The sequence below is a fragment of the Microcaecilia unicolor genome, chromosome 12, assembly GCF_901765095.1.
Source record: "Microcaecilia unicolor chromosome 12, aMicUni1.1, whole genome shotgun sequence".
Classification (NCBI taxonomy): Eukaryota; Metazoa; Chordata; class Amphibia; order Gymnophiona; family Siphonopidae; genus Microcaecilia; species Microcaecilia unicolor.
The window spans coordinates 105,186,774-105,206,329 of record NC_044042.1 but is presented as its reverse complement, the minus strand read 5'-3'; the positions used below and the strand labels follow the sequence as shown (position 1 = coordinate 105,206,329).

Genomic DNA, 19,556 nt, shown 5'->3' with positions numbered 1-19,556 from the left:
TAATGCTGCTTTCTCCACTCTGGGAGGTGAAATTAAAAAAAATATATATGGGGGAGAAATATGTCTCTTCCTTTTGTCCTTCAGATGGATCCAGTGCAGAAGGCAGTGATAAATCACACATTTGGAGTTCCCTTGCCTATGAAAAGGAAGCAGTTTATCTCCTGTAATATCTGCCATATTAGATTCAACTCTTCGGTAAGATGTCTATAAGGATCTAATAGCAACTGTTGGATATCAGTGTGCAATGACAATGGAAATTGGAAAGAATTATATATAAGCAGGAAAAGTTTAACAGAATGGGATCAAATTTAGCTTTTCCTATACACTTAAAAGGACTTATATGAAATTAAATTGCCCCACTGGGTACATACATGCAAGCACTTGGGATGGCAAAGCCACTGTCCCTGTACGGAATCTGTGTGCAGGCATGCTCTGGGGTGGAGTTTGGGTGAGTGGGACAGACTGAAGGTCCATCAAGCCCAGTATCCTATGTTGAAAAGTTTTCAATCCAGGTCACAAGAACCTGGCAAGATCCCCAAACAGTAAAACAGACTTTACTCTGCTTATCCTAGAAATAAGCAGTGGATTTTCCCAAGTCCATCCTAATAATGGCTTATGGACTTTTCTTTTAGGAAGTTAGCCAAACCTTTTTTTAAACCCCGCTAAGCTAACTGCTTTTAATGCATTCTCTGCCAACAAATTCCAGAGTTTAATTACATGTTGAGTGAAGAAATATTTTATCTGATTTGTTTTATATTTAGCACTCGGAAGCTTCATTGAGTGCCCCCTAGTCCTAGTATTTTTGGAAACAGTAAACAAGCGATTCATGTCTACCCGTTCCACTCCACTCATTATTTTATAGACCCGTATCATAGACCTCTCAGCCGCCTTTTCTCCAAGCTGAAGAGCCCTAGCCGCTTTAGCCTTTCCTCATAGGGAAGTTGTCCCATCCCCTTTATCATTTGTGTTGCTCTTCTCTGTATATTTTCTAATTACATGTTCACATGTAAATGTCTGCAACTTGAATCTAGCCACAATTTCTGCTGGTTTCCCCCTGTATTTTATGTTTGTCTGTTTATTAAACTTAGAAGTTATACAAATACAATCCATAATTTAAAAAAAAAAAAGGTTAGAACAGCTGTCATACTTGGCGATTCAATCATTAGGAATGTAGATAGCTGGGTGGCTGGTGGACGGGAGGATTGCCTGATGACTTGCCTACCTGGTGCGAAGGTGGCGGACCTCGCGCGGCACCTAGACAGGATTTTAGATAGTGCTGGGGAAGATCCAGCTGTCTTGATACATGTGGGTACCAATGACGTAGGAAAATGTGGGAGAGAGGTTCTGGAAGCCAAATTTAGGCTTTTAGGAATCAATAGAAATCAAACAAAATAAAACATGGAAAAGAAAATAAGATGAGACCTTTTTTATTGAACATAACTTAATACATTTCTTGATTAGCTTTCGAAGGTTGCCCTTCTTCGTCAGATCGGAAATAAGCAAATGTGCTAGCTGACAGTGTATATAAGTGAAAACATTAAAGCATTACTATGACAGTCTGACAGGGTGGGAGGATGGAACGTGCAGGACGTCAGGACGATTCATACCACGCAAAGAAACTCGGCTTCCCGCTTGCAGAATCAGATCAGCTGCTGCAGCAGTCTGTAGCAACGCGCAGAACCAGAGATGGGCTGAAGAGTCTTCAGTGAAGACACAGAACTTCGGCTGACGGGGATTGAGGACCCCCGCCAACACAGATACTCGACGGCAACGGGGGAGGGTTGGCAACGCCGGGGGAGGGATCAAAGATGGCGGCGCGGGGGGGGGGGTCGGCGGGAGGGGGGAAATGTGCCCCCTCACCTTGCGCTCTGGGCCCCCCTCCCGCCGAACTCTGGCTACGCCCCTGAGGTATATTGCAAGGATCACAAACAGGGAAGATAGGGTTTCTGGATAGTGAGGTTGCACAACAGACCGTGGTAGGCCAGGTGCCCTTAAATACAACTAAAGATCAGACAAAAGATGTCAAATCAATAGTGTCAGGTACTAAGCATCATGCAAATAAGAACAACAAACATACTCTGAAATGTCTATATGCAAATGCTAGGAGTCTAAGAAATAAGATGGGAGAGTTGGAATATATTGCACTAAATGAAAAATTGGATATAATAGGCATTACTGAGACCTAGTGGAAGGAGGATAACCAGTGGGACACTGTCATACCGGGGTACAAAGTATATCGTAGTGATAGGGTGGACCGGACTGGTGGAGGGGTAGCATTGTATATTAACTAGAGCCTTGACTCAGATAGATTACAAATTCAGCAGGACACAAATCACACCTTTGAATCATTGTGGGTTGAAATTCCATGTATAAAAGGGAAAAAAACGGTGATAGGAGTGTACTACCGTCCGCCTCACCAGGATGAGCAGGTAGACGCAGAAATGATAAAAGAAATCAGAGACGCAAACAAAATGGGCAATGTGATAATAATGGGTGACTTCAATTATCCAAATACAGACTCTAGAGAGGTACAATTCCTTGATGAAATCAAGGACAGCTTTATGGAGCAACTGGTGCAGGAGCCGACGAGAGAAGGAAAAATTCTAGACTTGGTCCTTAGTGGAGCGCATGATCTAGTGAGGGACGTTATGGTACTGGGGCTGCTTGATAACAGTGATCATACTATGATCAGTTTTAATATCAACCTTGAAGTAACTGTACACAGAAAGTCAAATACGTTAGCGTTTAACTTTAAAAAAGGAGACTATGATAGAATGAGAAGAACGGTAAAAAAAAAGACTTAGAGGGGCAACTGAGAGGGTAAAAACTGTACAACAGGCGTGGATGCTGTTCAAAAGTACCATCCTAGAGGCCCAGGCCAAACATACTCCGCGAATTACAAAAGAAAGACGGAAGTCCAAAAGACAGCCGGCCTGGTTGAAAAGTGAGGTGAAAGAAGCTATTAGGGCTAAAAGAAACGCCTTCAGAAAATGGAAGAAGGAACCGTCTGAAAATAACAAGCAGCAACAAATGCAAGGCGCAGATAAAGAAGGCCAAGAGGGATTATGAAAAAAAGATAGCATTAGAGGCAAAAAAAACATAGTAAAAAATTTTTTGGTATATTAAAAGCAGGAAGCTGGCAAGAGAATCGGTTGGGCCGCTGGACGACCGAGGGGTAAAAGGGGCAATCAAGGATGACAAAGACGTAGCGGAGAGATTGAATGAATTCTTTGCTTCGGTCTTCACTGAGGAAGATTTGGGTGTGATACCAGTGTCGGAAATGGTATTTCATGCGGACGAGTCAGAGAAACTTACTGAATTCACAGTAAACCTGGAGGATGTAATGGGGCAGTTTAGCAAACTGAAGAGTAGCAAATCTCCTGAACCGGATGGTATACATCCTAGAGTACTGATAGTACTGAAAAATGAGCTTGCGGAGCTTCTGTTAGTGATAATGCAATTTATCCTTAAAATCGGGCGTGGTACCGAAAGATTGGAGGGTGGCCAATATAACGCCTATTTTTAAAAAAGGTTCCAGGGGAGATCCGGGAAATTATAGACCGGTGAGTCTGACATCTGTGCCAGGGAAAATGGTAGAGGCTATTATTAAAAACAAAATTACAGAGCACATCCAAGGACATGGATTACTGAGACCAAGTCAGCACGGCTTTTGTGTGGGGAAATCATGCCTGACCAATTTACTTAAACAAACATGGACAAAGGGGAGCCGGTTGATATTGTGTATCTGGATTTTCAAAAGGCGTTTGATAAGGTACCTCATGAAAGGCTACAGAGGAAATTGGAGGGTCATGGGATAGGAGGAAATGTCCTATTGTGGATTAAAAACTGGTTGAAGGATAGGAAACAGAGAGTGGGGTTAAATGGGCAGTATACACAATGGAGAAGGGGTAGTTAGTGGGGTTCCTCAGGGGTCTGTGCTAGGACCACTGCTTTTTAATATATTTATAAATGATGGGAGTATCTAGCGAGGTAATTAAATTTGCTGATGACACAAAGTTATTCAAAGTCGTAACTCGCGAGAGGATTGTGAAAAATTACAGAAGGACCTTATGAGACTGGGAGACTAGGAGGCTAAATGGCAGATGACGTTTAATGTGAACAAGTACAAGGTAATGCATGTGGGGAAAAAAGAACCCAAATTATAGCTACATCATGCAAGGTTCCACGTTAGGAGTTACGGACCAAGAAAGGGATCTGGGTGTCATCATTGATAATACACTGAAACCTTCTGCTCAGTGTGCTACTGCGGCTAGGAAAGCGAATAGAATGTTGGGTATTATTAGCAAAGGTATGGAAAACAGGTGTGAGGATGTTATAATGCCGTTGTATTGCTCCATGGTGCGACCGCACCTTGAGTATTGTGTTCAATTCTGGTCGCCGCATCTCAAGAAAGATATAGTAGAATTGGAAAAGGTGCATCAAAGGGCAACTAAAATGATAGTGGGGATGGGACGACTTCCCTATGGAGAAAGACTAAGGAGGCTAGGGCTTTTCAGTTTGGAGAAGAGACGGCTGAGGGGAGACATGATAGAGGCATATAAAATAATGAGTGGAGTGGAACAGGTGGATGTGAAGCGACTGTTCACACTTTCCAAAAATACTAGGACTAGGGGGCATGCGATTAAACTACAGTGTACTAAATTTAAAACAAATAGGAGAAAATTTTTCTTCACCCAACGTATAATTAAACTCTGGAATTCGTTGCCGGGGAACGTGGTGAAGGCGGTTGGCTTGGCAGAGTTTAAAAAAGGGTTGGATGGTTTCCTAAAGGACATATCCATAGACCGCTACTAAATGGACTTGGGAAAAATCCACAATTTCGGGAATAACTTGTATAAAATGTTTGTACGTTTGGGTAGCTTGCCACGTGCCCTTGACCTGGATTGGCCGCTGTCGGGGACAGGATGCTGGGCTCGATGGACCTTTGGTCTTTTCCCAGTATGGCATTACTTATGTACTTATGTAGCAGTAATGAGTAGAGAACTCTCATGTATTTTCTAAAGACATATAGAGCTGGATTCTGTTTATGGCATCTATAATGTAGGTGCGTTGGAATAACAGGCATAGTGCTTTGAGTGAAAAAAATATTTTTATTGATGGTACAATAGAATTAACAGTCAACAATCGCAATTTATGAGTTTTAACTCCCCCCCCCCCTCCACCTTCCCAACTCCGCAGCCACCCCCCTTTCCAAGCTTAATATTCGTGTCCCAATACTGAAACATTTCTCATCCCCCCCCCCAGGTTAACAGACATCCTTACTCAGATTGGACCTCCCTCCCCTATATTGAACAGCATAATTGCCTCGCAGGGTCCTGGGTCTTGTGACCCTCCCGAGGTACAACATAAACCATTATCCAATCCCTCCCTCCCCCCCCCCCAAGTCTATCTTATATTTAATAATTTGCTATTAATCAATAAAGTAACAAAATTTTCAAAGACAATTAACTATAAAGCTACGTGCCTTTGGGGTTAAGGATTGAATATACAATTCCCATATTCCAAGAAAACATTTCCTTCTCTTAGGAGAGGACCCTACCCCCCCCCCCCCCCCCCCCCCCCGGTGCTCTAACAACAGAAGATCATGCCGTTTGTTTCTCCAGTGCTAATAATCCGGTGGGTCTGTACTCATCCATGTGGTCATAATAAGGCCTTGCAAATGAATTGCTGCACTCTCTTGCTTTCTAGAGCAAAGAGTTCTTACTTATCTAACAATGCCCCCAGGGGAGTAAACGGTATCCTGGACTTCACTATAGCTTCTAAATAACTAAATATCGCTCCCCAGAAGACCTTTATCATTGGGCATTCCCAGAGAGAGTGAAAGAGCGAGCCCACCTTCTGTTTACATTTAGGACACAAAGGCTCGGAGACACACTGAACTCTCTCCTCAAAGTGCCTTCACCTCCAACCCCCCCCCCCCCCCTTCACTTTCCCCCCAGACTCTGGCTGAGTTCTTTCATGAAAAGGTTCACAAGATTAAACTTGAATTCTCAACCAGGTCACCTCTACCTTTCCTTCCCTTAGTCCATTCTCTCAACCCTCCAATCCCTGCCTCCTTTTCTTCCTTTTCTGAAATCACTGAAGAGGAAACTACACATCTTCTTTCCTCCTCGAAACCAACTACCTGTTCCTCTGATCCTATTCCCACCCATCTACTTAACACTATCTCTCCTACTGTCATCCCTTTTATCTGTCATATCCTCAATCTTTCACTGTCCACTGCGACTGTTCCTGATGTCTTCAAACATGCCGTAGTCACACCACTCCTTAAAAAACCTTCATTGGACCCTACCTGTCCTTCCAACTATCGCCCCATCTCCCTCCTCCCTTTCCTATCCAAGATACAAGATAGCTTGTGAAATCTGTATGTGTGTTGATTTTTTGCAGTGCTTTTCTATCATAAATGGATTTCAGAGTATGTTTATTTATTGTCTTAATGTCATTTTAATGTTGTTTTATATTGTAAACCATTCTGATTTACCTTTGTAATAAGTGATGGTCTAGTAAATAAATAAACGATAAACGATACTTGAATGTGCTGTTCACCGCTGTTGCCTTGACTTTCTTTCATCTCAAGCTATTCTTGATCCACTTGAATCTGGCTTTCGCCCCCTTCATTCAACTGAAACAGCGCTTGCTAAAGTCTCCAATGATCTGTTCCTGGCCAGATCCAAAGGTCGCTATTCTATCCTCATCCTTCTCGATCTATCTGCTGCTTTTGACACTTGATCACAGCCTACTCCTTGATACGCTGTCCTCACTTGGGTTTCAGGGCTCTGTTCTTTCCTGGTTTTCTTCTTATCTCTCCCAGCGTACCTTTACTGTATACTCTAGTGGATCCTCCTCTACTTCTATCCCACTGTCAGTTGGTGTACCTCAGGGATCTGTCCTGGGACCTCTTCTTTTCTCCATCTATACTTCCTCCCTTGGTACTCTGATCTCATCCCATGGTTTTCAGTATCATCTTTACGCTAATGACTCCACCTCTCCACACCAGAAATCTCAGCCGAAATCCAGGCCAAAGTATCAGCCTGCCTGTCTGACATTGCTGCCTGGATGTCTCAGCACCATCTGAAACTAAACATGACCAAGACTGAGCTTCTTATCTTTCTCCCTAAACCAACCTCTCCTCCTCCCCCATTCTCTATTTCTGTGGATAACAATCTCATCCTTCCTGTCTCATCAGCTCGTAACCTTGGGGTCATCTTCGACTCCTCCCTCTCCTTCTCTGCACATATTCAACAGATTGCTAAAAACCTGTCGTTTCTTTCTCTATAATATCAGCAAAATTCGCCCTTTCGAGCACTACCAGAACCCTCATCCACATTCTTATCACCTCTCGCTTAGACTATTGCAACTTGCTTCTCACAGGACTCCCACTTAGCCATCTCTCTCCTCCGATCTGCTCAAACTTCTGCTGCATGACTAATATTCCGCCAGTGTCATTATGCTCATATTAGCTCTCTCCTCAAGTCACTTCACTGGCTTCCTATTCATTTCTGCATACAGTTCAAACTCCTCTTATTGACCTATAAGTGCATTCACTCTGCAGCTCCTCAGTACCTCTCCACTCTCATCTCTCCCTACATTCCTCCCCGGGAACTCCATGCACTGGGTAAATCTCTCTTATCTGCACCCTTCTCCTCCACCGCTAATTCCAGACTCAGTTCCTTTTATCTTGCTGCATGATATGCCTGGAATAGACTTCCTGAGCCGGTACGTCAAGCTCCATCTCTGGCCGTCTTCAAATCTAAGCTAAAAGCCCACCTTTTTGATGCTGCTTTTAACTCCTAACCCTTATTCACTTGTTCAGAACCCTTATTTTATCATCCTCACTTTAATATTCCCTTATCTCTTGTTTGTCCTGTTTTTCTGTCCTAATTAGATTGTAAGCTCTGTGGAGCAGGGACTGTCTCTTCATGTTCAAATGTACAGCGCTGCGTACGTCTAGTAGCGCTATAGAAATGATAAGTAGTAGTAGTACTTTTTGGGATTCCAGAATCTTGCTATCTTTGGGATTCCGGAATCTTGCTACTCTTTGTCCTTTTCTCTTATTTGTCCTGTTTGTCTGTCCTAATTAGATTGTAAGCTCTGTCCAGCAGGGACTGTCTCTTCATGTTCAAGTGTACAGCGCTGCGTATGTCTAGTAGCGCTATAGAAATAAGTAGGAGCAGTGGTAGCTTAGTAAAAGGATCCCTTGGCTACAGTACGTCAAGCTCCATCTCTGGCCGTCTTCAAATCTAGGCTAAAAGCCCCTATGCTAAACCTGAGGTCCTGAACCTTTCCCCATTTTCTTTGCCTAGGTTATGACAATTCCCTACCTTGAACCAAAGGTGAGGAGATAGAGAGAAATATTCCCTTTTGAAGCTGGCTATTCTCTCTTGCTGACATTTTATGGCTGCAGTGAAAATGGCCTTCATGCATAGGAAAGACCTGCACAAGGGCGCACAAAGGCCATTTTGTACACTCCTCCCCGGAAACTCCGTTCACTGGCTAAATCTCTCTTATCTGCACCCTTCTCCTCCACCGCTAACTCCAGACTCCGTTCCTTTTAGGCCATTTTGTACACTCCTCCCCGGGAACTCCGTTCACTGGGTAAATCTCTCTTATCTGCACCCTTCTCCTCCACCGCTAACTCCAGACTCCGTTCCTTTTATCTTGCTGCACCATATGCCTAGAATAGACTTCCTGAGCCAGTACGTCAAGCTCCATCTCTGGCCGTCTTCAAATCTAAGCTAAAAGCCCATCTTTTTGATGCTACTTTTAACTCCTAACCCTTATTTACTTGTTCAGAACCGTTATTTTATCAGCCTCACTTTAATATTCCCTTATCTCTTGTTTGTCCTGTTTGTCTGTCCTAATTAGATTGTAAGCTTTGTTGAGCAGTGCTGCATACATCTAGTAGCGCTTTAGAAATGATAAGTAGTAGTAGTACTTGTCCAAGATCACATGGAGCAGCAGTGGGATTTGAACCGGCTACCTCTGGATTGCAAGACCAGTGCTGTAACCACTAGGCCACTCCTTAGTCATATATGCTCTATGCAGAACTCTATACTGACGTTCCCGTAGACTAGCATTAGCAGATAGTGTGGGTTTACGAGAGGATAGTTTGTTAAAGTCTAACGCCAGACTCGGATGTTTCAAATCTTGTGCCCAATCCATTCTAATGCTATCTGTATCTTTACATGGGGCTATCACCAATAGTGCTTTATATAATCCCGAAATCGAGAGCCTATCTCCTGGCACAGAACTAAAAAAATCCATAATTCATCTGCTATGTCCGCTTCTCAGCGCTTCAGTCTGCAGTGTCTGAACATAATGCGCCAATTGGTGGTATGCAAATAAGTGACATCAATACCTACTAGTTTTCCCAGACCCAACAGCGCCCCCCCCCCCCCCCCCCCGTACCTACAACATGCTCTAACCTAGTTATGCCCAAGGACGCCCATCAGTGAAATACTATATTATCTGAACCCGGAGGAAACGTAGGATTGCCCTGAAGGGGGGGTCAGTTCTTTCCAGATATCTCTCAGCGGTCTCAACAACAGGCTACTCCGGAAACGAGCCGGTATAAGCTGGCTAAAATAATCTTTTTCTAATTGCCTAGGGGTAAAATCTTGTCTATCCAAAAGCCAATCCCCTAAATGCCATAGTAGACAAGCTTGGTTATATCGTCTAACATCTGGAATACCCAACCACCCCCCCCTCTCTCTTCAAGGGCCCAAAAATAATCTCAGTGGTAATTTAGATTTGGCATCCCCCCAAACAAACTTTCTCAATTGCTTATGTAACCCTTTTAAGACTTTATTGGTAATATGCAGAGGCCATTTACAAATCCCACTTGCGGAGGCACTATCAAGTCCGGGAGCACACTGGACAGCCTATTAGCCAACATTTTAGCATAGAGCTTAACGTCGCAATTCAACATGGATATAGGTCGATATGACCCTGGATCCAAAACTATCATTTGAGCAGCATTGAAGGAATCCGGCATGACTCTAGACTTTGCCATTGAATTGAACAGATTAAGTAGAGGAGATTTCACCTGCTCCTGGAATAACTTATAAAACTCTACACTGAATCCATCCGGGCATGGCGCTTTGTAAAGTTTACTCTGTTGTTGTTGTAGCACCAACATCAGGTCTCCCTCCATAATGGGAGCATTAAGGAAATACAACATAAGCTGAAAAACAGCCAATCCAAATCCCAAAGGGTTGTATAAAATAATCCAGGCATATGGTGCAGCAACATAAAAGGAACGGAGTCTGGAGTTAGCAGTGGAGGAGAAGGGTGTAGATTTTAGGAGACATTTCTGGAATAGTTAAGTTGCTATGATTTGGTGGTGATCTGAATAAAAATAGGAAAGCTTGCTGGATCTAGTTCGTTAGTGTACGCGGACACATTACGTTAGGGTATTGAATGGGGAAAAAAAGTTAAACTATGCACAGCTTTCAATCTACTGCCTTCTAATTTCTTTCTCAGTTTTGCCTTATGTGTAGGGGGGGGGGGGGGGCCTTAAGATGGTTTGTCCCTGGCCCAGCGTTGTCTCTCTGCAGCCCTGACTGCCCCCCACAGGGATGGCCAGATTTCAAGAGAGTGGAGGAGTGGCAGAGTGGCCTAGTGGTTAGAGCACTGGTCTTGCAATCTAGAGGTGGCCGGTTCAAATCCCACTGCTGCTACTTGTGATCCAAAATCCAAATAAATAAAGAGGGTTCTGGAGGCATAGCAAAGGCATGGATGTCCTTCTCGCAGAAACATCCACATTTTGGACATCCTCAACTGCCATCACTTCCCCTCCTTAGGAAGGAAATCCTGTGCAAATGAGCTAACAGCGAGCAGCTCATTTGCATGCAATTTCCTTCATGCATACCCATTCCTTTCTGGATCGGTAAGGGCTTTTTCCATTCAGTTAGTGGGACCAGTGCACTACGAATGCTGGCTCCTCCCATGACCAAATGGCTTGGATTTGGTCGTTTCTGAGATGGGCGTCCTCGCTTTCCATTATCGCCGAAAAGCGACCATCTTTAAGGTTGACCTAAATTTCATGATTTGGGCATCCCCGACCGTATTATCGAAACGAAAGATGGACATCCATCTTGTTTCAGTAATACGGGTTGCCCCGCCCCTTTACAGGGGCCATCCTTAGAGATGGGCGCCCCCGTTCGATTATCCCCCTCTTAGTGTCCTAACCTTAGCAGCCAATCCTTTTAGTTTCTTTTTAACCATTTTCCTCATTTTATTATAGTCTCTCTTTCAAAAATTAAATGCAGCTACAGTAGATTTCCTATGCAGGTTCAACCCAGATAGTAGCTCAAACTTGATCATATTATGACCACGGTTTCCCAGGGGACCCAACACCGCCACTTCTCGCACTATGCCCTGCACGCCACCAAGGACCAGATGCAAAATGGCTCCCCTTCTTGTTTCCTGGGCCAGCTGATCCAAGAAGCAGTCTTTATTATATCTAGAAATTTTATCTCTCTGGCACTCCCTGATGTAACTAACATTTATCCAGCCAATATTGGTGTAATTGTAATCAAACAAAAACACACCTTCCTACCTTGTATACAACATGTTTGAAAGCAACAATGGCGTCCCCAAAGTGAAAAAATAATACAAAAAATGTGGAGAAAATAAAAAAGACAACAGATCCCCCAGAAACACCTCTTTGTCATAGGACACGCGTTTTGTATAATGAGGGAACCGTATCAGTCATGTGTCTTTAAATAAACTCCACAAAACAATATTCACACTGGCTTAACCATGGTATGGTAGAATTGCTCTACAAACACTTGTAAAGGAGACATAAATAACACATTTCCCAAAGCTTGGCAAGATATCTCAGCTGAAGAAATGTCCAACTTTATATTATGAATCCAGCCTCGTGTGTAATGTACTCCTCACTTCCATAAAGTCTCGACAGGGTCACCCTGTTTCGCTACAATATAGCTGCTTCGGGGGAATATTTCCATAATTAAAGACAGTCCAAGCTCTTCAGGTCTCGCCGTCTCCAATTCACTCTGGTTCAAAAAATGGCGGATTCCCTAACAATGCAGCTACTCTCTGACAGACACTGAGCAATACATGGAGGGGCATAATCGACCAGAAACGCCTATCTCAATGGGCGTTTATCTCCGAGAACGGGTCCGTGAAGGGGCGGAGTGAACCGTATTTTCAAAAAAAATAGACGCCCATGTGTTATTCGCCAAGGTGTGAGCTGGGCGTTTTTGCTTTTCAGCGATAATGGAAAATGAAATCGCCCAGCTCAAAAACGAATAAATCCAAGGCATTTGTTCGTGGGAGGGGCCAGGATTCATAGTGCACTGGTCCCCCTCACATGCCAGGACACCAACCGGGCACCCTAGGGGGCACTTTTACAAAAACAAAAAAAAAGGTAAAAGAGCTCCCAGGTGCATAGCAGCCTTCCCTTGGGTGTTGAGCCCCCCAAATCCCCCTCAAAACCTACTGCCCACAAGTCTACACCATTACTATAGCCCTAAGAGGTGAAGGGGGGCACCTACATGTGGGTACAGTGAGTTTGGGGGGGTTGGACGACTAAGCATTAAGCAGCACAATTGTAACAGGTAGGGGGGGGATGGGCCTGGGTCCACCTGCCTGACGTCCACTCCACCCCCTAACAACTTCTCCAGGGACCTGCATACTGCTGCTTGGGAGGAGGGTATGACATTTGAGGGTGAAAGTAAAAAGTTGTGAAACATCATTTTTTTGTGGTGGGAGGGGGTTAGTGACCACTGGGGGAGTCAGGGGAGGTCATCCCCGACTCCCTCTGGGGGTCATCTGGTCATTTAGGGCACTTTTTGGGGCCTTATTCGTGAAAAAACAGGGTCCAGGAAAAGTGCCCTAAATTCTAGCTACAAACGTATCCATTATCGGCGAAAGGCGTCCATCTCTGTTCGGGTGATAACCACGCCCCAGTTCCGCCTTCACCACGCCTCCGACACGCCCCCGTCAACTTTGTCCGCATCCGCGACGGAGTGCAGTTGAAAGCGTCCAAAGTTCGGCTTTCGATTATACCGCTTTATTTGTTTTTGTGAGAAAAACGCCCATCTCCCGATTTAGGTCGGAACTTGGGCGTTTTTCTCGTTCGATTATAAGCAGGATAGTAACATAGTAGATGACGGCAGAAAAAGACCTGCGTTTCACACTCCTGAAATTAAAATTGTGTGTGTGGGTAATTGTAATCACCTATTATTATAGCATTGCCCAATTTGCCAGCTTTCCTAATCTCTAAACATTTCTTCATCTGTCTGTTCATTGTGTCCCGGTGGACGGTAGTAGAGCCCTACAAGAATACTCCTTCCCTTCACACATTGAATTTCTATCCATAATGATTCCACGCTGCTATCTGTTTGATGTGGAGTGTTTATTTTATTAGACTGAATTCTCTGTTTAATATATAGCACCACCCCCACCCTCTCCAATTTGATCCTCTCTATCAAGGATGCCCTATTTAAGAACTGGGAGACGCCTCTGTTAAGATGGCTCCTAAAAAGATTGACTTCATGTATAGAATACAATATCATTCAGGCTTTGATAAAACTTAGTTGCAGCTAGCATAGCTTTGTAAGAGGGGTGGGAGGGGTTAGTTGCTTTAAAAGTTATTGTTTTATTCTTTGGTTTTTAGGTCTGTTATTTACATTTATACATTTTTATATTGTAACTTACATCTTTATACGTTATACATTACATCTGCCTTTTTTAGTCATTTTTTTCATACGATTAACAACAGTATCTCTATATATAAAAGGCACCACCAACGTTCTAAATGAAGCCTCCAGCCAGAAGTGTGAAGGGGGAGAGATATCCGGTTTCCCCATGAGTGGCTGCCCCGCCCTCGCTCTCTCTGTAACACAAACAGTGAAGGAAAACACAGCAAAGCACGAAATCAAATCGCTCTCTCTGTAACAGTGAAGGACTCAGATGGGGGAGGGGAGAGAGGGCAGAAGCCCTCACTATCTCTGTAACACAAACAGAGCAGGAAACTTAACACCGAAGGACTCGACTCCCAGGGGGGAGGGGACAGAGAGCAGAGGGGACAGACAGCACAGGGGAAGGGAGAGAGGGCAGAGGGCAGGGACACACACACTCCCACATGCACACAGAAGAAAACCTTGCTAGCCCCCATTTCATTTGCATCAGAAACGGGGCTTTTTTACTAGTATCAAATAATTATGACCTATGACATTGATTCTAAAATTTTTTTATAGTTTCTTGGTTTGCCTTGTATTTCTATAATTTTAATGTTCTTTCCTTCTCTAAAGAACTGTAGTATTTGCTTCTCTAATCTCTTTCTGGAAGACCCCAGCTTGTGTAGAGGAGACGTATTAATGAGGCAAACCCCAGCATAAGAAAATCTCATCATCCTTTCCAGTCTCCAGTGGTTGCCTCACTGGTTTGTTCTAGATAACAGTAGCTAATATACAAGAATCTCCCTCTTTTGTATAACTGCAAAGTACTTTATATACTATACTGTTCCTGTGGATTGCAAAATGTGAGAAAGGGAGAAAGCCTCTGTAACCCAACCTCCACCTTATATATGTTGATAGGGTAAGGAGAAAATCAATGGGTCCAACTTTCTTCATTAGCATAAAAAAACCCTTTACTCTTAACTCTTGCTAAAAACGCTACAGGAAGTTCTTGATGGATCAATCCCAGAAACATTTTAAAAAACACACTTAGCTTCTGGGTTGGCGATAGATGCAAAAACGTGCAAACAAAGTCAGTCACATCGACTGTGGCCAAAGTTTCACTACCGTGGGCTGTTTCAAGGCGTTCATGACCAGTCAGTAACGCTGAGCCAACCCAGGTCACAAGTACCTGGCAAGATCCCAGAACAGTAAAGCTGATTTTACACTGCTTATCATAGAAAAAAAAGCAGTGGATTTTCCCAAGTCCGTCTTAAGCTAACTTCTTTTATAACATTTACTGGCAACGAATTCCAGAGCTTAAAAAGTAGCTATGATGCTCAAGCTAACGACAGAAGCGACCGTTGCCTTTTCCTCTTCAAATCTATCTCTTCATCAGTGGCGTTCCTATGGGGGGGGGGGGGGCGGTGGGTGCGGTCCGCCCCGGGTGCACGCCGCTGGCGGGGGGTGCCAAGCGCCTGTTGGCGCCGCTCGTTCTGTGTTCCCTCTGCAGGTAAAAATGCACCCGGGGAGGTGTCGTTTCGCCGGGGGGGGGGGAGAAGGTATCATTTCGCCATGGGGCGCTGCATCGCTGATCCGCCCCGGGTGTCAGCTGCCCTAGGAACGCCACTGGTCTTCATAAACTCTATGATTAACTGCATGAACTATAGATTTTTATTTATTTTATTTTAGTCACATTTGTACCCCGCGCTTTCCCACTCATGGCAGGCTCAATGCGGCTTACATATTGTATACAGGTACTTATTTGTACCTGGGGCAATGCCCTCTCCACATTGCAAAGCACTATTGTAACATCACCAAAATGTAAATTGTAAGCCACTTTGAACCGAAACTTGTTTTCGGATAATAGTGGGATACAAGAAGCGTAAATAAATAAATTGTGTTCTTTCCCAGAGAAATCCTTCAATTTAAATAAGCAGTGAGACACAGCTACAGTTTGTATGAGTTGTGTGTTATGTTTTCTCTTAGAACCATGAAGAAAAAAAGTGAAGAGAATGAATAAGGATATCAAATAATATGTTTATTCACATAAAAAATGACGAAATTCTCATAAAAAATGACCCGACACGGCCGTGTTTCGGCCCAAAGGCCTGCCTCAGGGGTCTTTAAAACCTCAGAGAATGTGACTTGAAATATGTACTCCAAGGTAAATGATAAAACAGAATTCTCTTGGGTCTCCTCTCTTTTAAAAGAGTTTTTTTTTTTTTAAAGGAACGGAACAGGCTTGTTATACTCCTCTCCAAAGAGACGTTTGCAAATTTGTTTTATCTTCTCTTAGAACCAGGCAGAAGCTCATTACAAAGGACACAAGCATGGCCGAAAGCTGAAGGCGATGGAAGCCATGAAGCAGAAAGAGAAGCGAGCAGCAACTAGCAGAGAGAAAACAGTTGATCTCTCATCCATCCAAGGTTTGAATAAAAGTAGATTCCCTAACAGTGCAGGTACTCTCTGACAGACACTGAGCAATACCTTTCACACTCCTGAAATTAAAATTGTGTGTGTGGGTTTTAGGGGAGATTGACCCAGTTATCACAGCACAAAGCCAATGTGTTACACTGCAAACTTTTTATACAAAAATGTTTGTGTGAAAAAAATGCAAAACACCCAAAATGCACAAAAACACTGATATTTTTCACTTAGGCCCGTTTTTTGTCTTTCTTCAGATTGCTATTCTGAAATAAAATTGCCGATTTGAGGCCATGTTCATGGCAGTGGCGTTCCTAGGGGGGCTGACACCCGGGGCAGGTCGCCCATGCACCTCGCTCCCCCCTGGTGCAGCGCCACCCCTGGATGCAGCGCCCCCCCCCCCCCCCCCCCCCCGCAGAAGAACCCCCTACCCGTGTGCACGCCGCTGGGGAGGGGGGTGCCGCACGCGCGCCTGTCCATCGTTAGTTCCATGCTCCCTCTGCCCTGGAACAGGAACCTGGGGCAGAGGGAGCATGGATCGAACGACGGACATGCGCATGCGGCACCCCCACAGCGGCATGCACCTGGTGCGGACCGCCCCACCCCCACCCCCTAGGAACACCACTGGTTCAAGGTGATCTTTCTTGTATAGTCTGCCACATGGGAAGTTTGTTTCAATTCATAAATAAGAAACTGCTGCAATGCAAAAATATTGGGCCCGAAATTCAAAGCGATTTAACCGGTCAGCAAATATTCAGCGGGAGATAACCGGTTATCTCTGCTGAATATTTGCAGTTAGAGAATAACCGGGAGCTGGCTATGTTGGCGAAATTCTGGGGGTGGGTCACACTTAGGACCCAATCAGTGGCGTACCAAGGGGGGGGCGGTGGGGCGGTCCACCCCGGATGCACGCCGCTGGGGGGGGGGGTGCCCGCGCGCCTGTCGCCTCTTCGTTTTCATGCTCCCTTTGCCCTGGAACAGGTTACTTCCTGTTCCGGGGCAGAGGGAGCATGAAAACGAAGAGCCGGCAGGCGCGCGGCAACCCCCCCCCACCCCCCCCGGCGGTGTGCACCCAGGGGGGGTTCTTTCGCCGGGGGATCGGGGGTTCTTTCACCGGGGGGGGGCGTCGCGCTGTTCCGGGGGGGGGGGCCCTGCACCCGGGGGGGTGGAGCGCATCGGCGATCCGCCCCGGGTGTCAGCCCCCCTAGGAATACCACTGTACCCGATATTCAGTGCTAACCAGGCAGGGTTAGTGCATAAATAGGATCACATAAATAGCTGATGCCTGGTTAGCGCTTCACCGGTCATCCACTGGCGACTAGAAGTGAGCCCGGATATTCAAAGCTGGTCGCTGGAAATGGCCTGGCATTGAATATCCGGGATCCGCACTGGCAGCGGACTTTAACCTCTCTGCCCACTGCCGGCTGAAAATCGGTTTGAGGGGGGGGGGGGTTGAAAACAGCTCATTATGTATGAAGGCGTTGGAAATGAATGTGGTGATGGTCATGGAGATGAAGACTGGATCTGAATGTAAGAAAGCTTGGGACAACAAGTACTACTACTACTACTATTTAGCATTTCTATAGCGCTACAAGGCATACGCAGCGCTGTACAAACATAGAAGAAAGACAGTCCCTGCTCAAAGAGCTTACAATCTAATAGACAAAAAATAAATAAAGTAAGCAAATCAAATCAATTAATGTGAACGGGAAGGAAGAGAGGAGGGTAGGTGGAGGCGAGTGGTTACAAGTGGTTACGAGTCAAAAGCAATGTTAAAGAGGTGGGTTTTCAGTCTAGATTTAAAGGTGGCCAAGGATGGGGCAAGTACACAGGATGTCTAAGGGAGAGGAAAGGATTGTAGATGGGCAGATTGGATAGTCCGTACGGTCTTCATCTGTCTTCATTTTTCTGTGTTTCTATGATTTCCAGAATAACAGTCTTCCACCTGCCACTCTTCCTTCCCCCTTTAGTTTAAATACCTTTCCAGGGACATTGAACACTAGAGTTGTGGGTCACCTAGATATTTGGTACAGAGTGGTGAGAGGGGGGGGACGACTGCTCGTCATTTTTCTCTCTTCCACTCCTCCTTCCCCTGACTCTCTCATACACATACCTTCATTCTATCTCTCTATTTCCCCTTTCCCACTTGAGTAGAGAGGTGTGGTAGCCGTGTTAGTCCACTTTTAAAGGTAATCAATAGAAATAAAACAAAATAAAACATGGAAAAGAAAATAAGATGATAACTTTTTTATTGGACATAACTTAATAAATTTCTTGCTTAGCTTTCGAAGGTTGCCCTTCTTCATCAGATCGGAAATACGCAAATGTTGGTAGATGACAGTATATATAAGTGAAACATCAAAGCATTTCAGTGGCAGTCTAATAGGATGGGGGTGAATAGGTGAGAGACAGGGAGATATGCATGGAGACAGGATGGTGACAAACAAAGCAGTACATTTCCATGGTTTATAATGGGCTAGAAAACCCAGATCTTTAAGTCCTGTCTGGTGGGTGTCAAAATATTTAATCATTCTGACTTCAAAGGTCTTACATTCCTGTATTGTTTTAAAGTTACCTTTCAGGATTCTTACTATGAAATCACTGGTACAGTGTTCTGGTTTTGTAAAGTGCTGCCCCACAGGCGTGACAACCTGGCTGGCACTGGCATTTTTCATATGATGTCTATGTGAATTAAATCTTGTCTTTAGCATCTGGCTTGTTTCTCCAATATAGCACTCTTCGTCACATTTTTTACACTGAGTGATGGAAGATGAGCATGTAAAGGATTCCTTTATGTTGAATATCTTTCCTTTGTGAATGACCGTGGGGTCCTGTGAAATATTTTCGCATAGTTTGCAGCTGGATATGTTGCAAGGATGTGTGCCATTCTCTTCTTTTTGAGTCTGTGTTGGGAGCTTACTTCTAATTAGCTTATGTTTTAAGTTGGGTGGCTGTCGGAAAGCCAGCACTGGTGGGGACCCCATAGTCATTCACATTTCACGGGACCCCACAGTCATTCACAAAGGAAAAATATTCAACATAAAGGAATCCTTTACATGCTCATCTTCCAATGTGGTATACATCATTCAGTGTAAAACATGTGACGAAGGGTGCTATATTGGAGAAACAAGCCAGATGCTAAAGACAAGATTTAATTTACATAGACATCCCACATGCCTTTCCCACACTTTCTTAAATTCAGACACAGTCCTCGTCTCCACCACCTCCACCGGGAAGCTACTCCATGCATCCACCGTTTTCCATTAAAACGTATTTCCTTAGATTACTCCTGAGCCTATAACATTTTATCTTCATCCTATGCCCTCTCATTCCAGAGTTTTCCTTCATTTCAAAAAGGCTCACCTCCTGTACATTAACGCCACTGAGGTATTTAAATATCTCGCTCATATCCCCTCTCTCCTGCATTTCTTCCAGTGTATACATATTGAGAGTCTGAAGTCT

At 44.5% G+C, this 19,556-nt stretch overlaps 1 protein-coding gene across 4 annotated transcripts in view; it reads left to right on the top strand.

Annotated features, from left to right (window-relative positions):
- LOC115482191 (zinc finger protein 385C-like) overlaps positions 1 to 19,556 on the top strand; it is a 138,709-nt gene that overhangs the window by 94,736 nt on the left and 24,417 nt on the right. For 3 of the 4 annotated variants that reach the window (XM_030221792.1, XM_030221791.1, XM_030221794.1), the window contains 2 exons: positions 85 to 195; positions 15,967 to 16,096. In XM_030221792.1, the coding sequence (XP_030077652.1) occupies positions 85 to 195; positions 15,967 to 16,096 (241 nt within the window). The remainder of the gene's footprint in view (positions 1 to 84; positions 196 to 15,966; positions 16,097 to 19,556) is intronic. The other variant, XM_030221793.1, reaches the window with a different exon arrangement.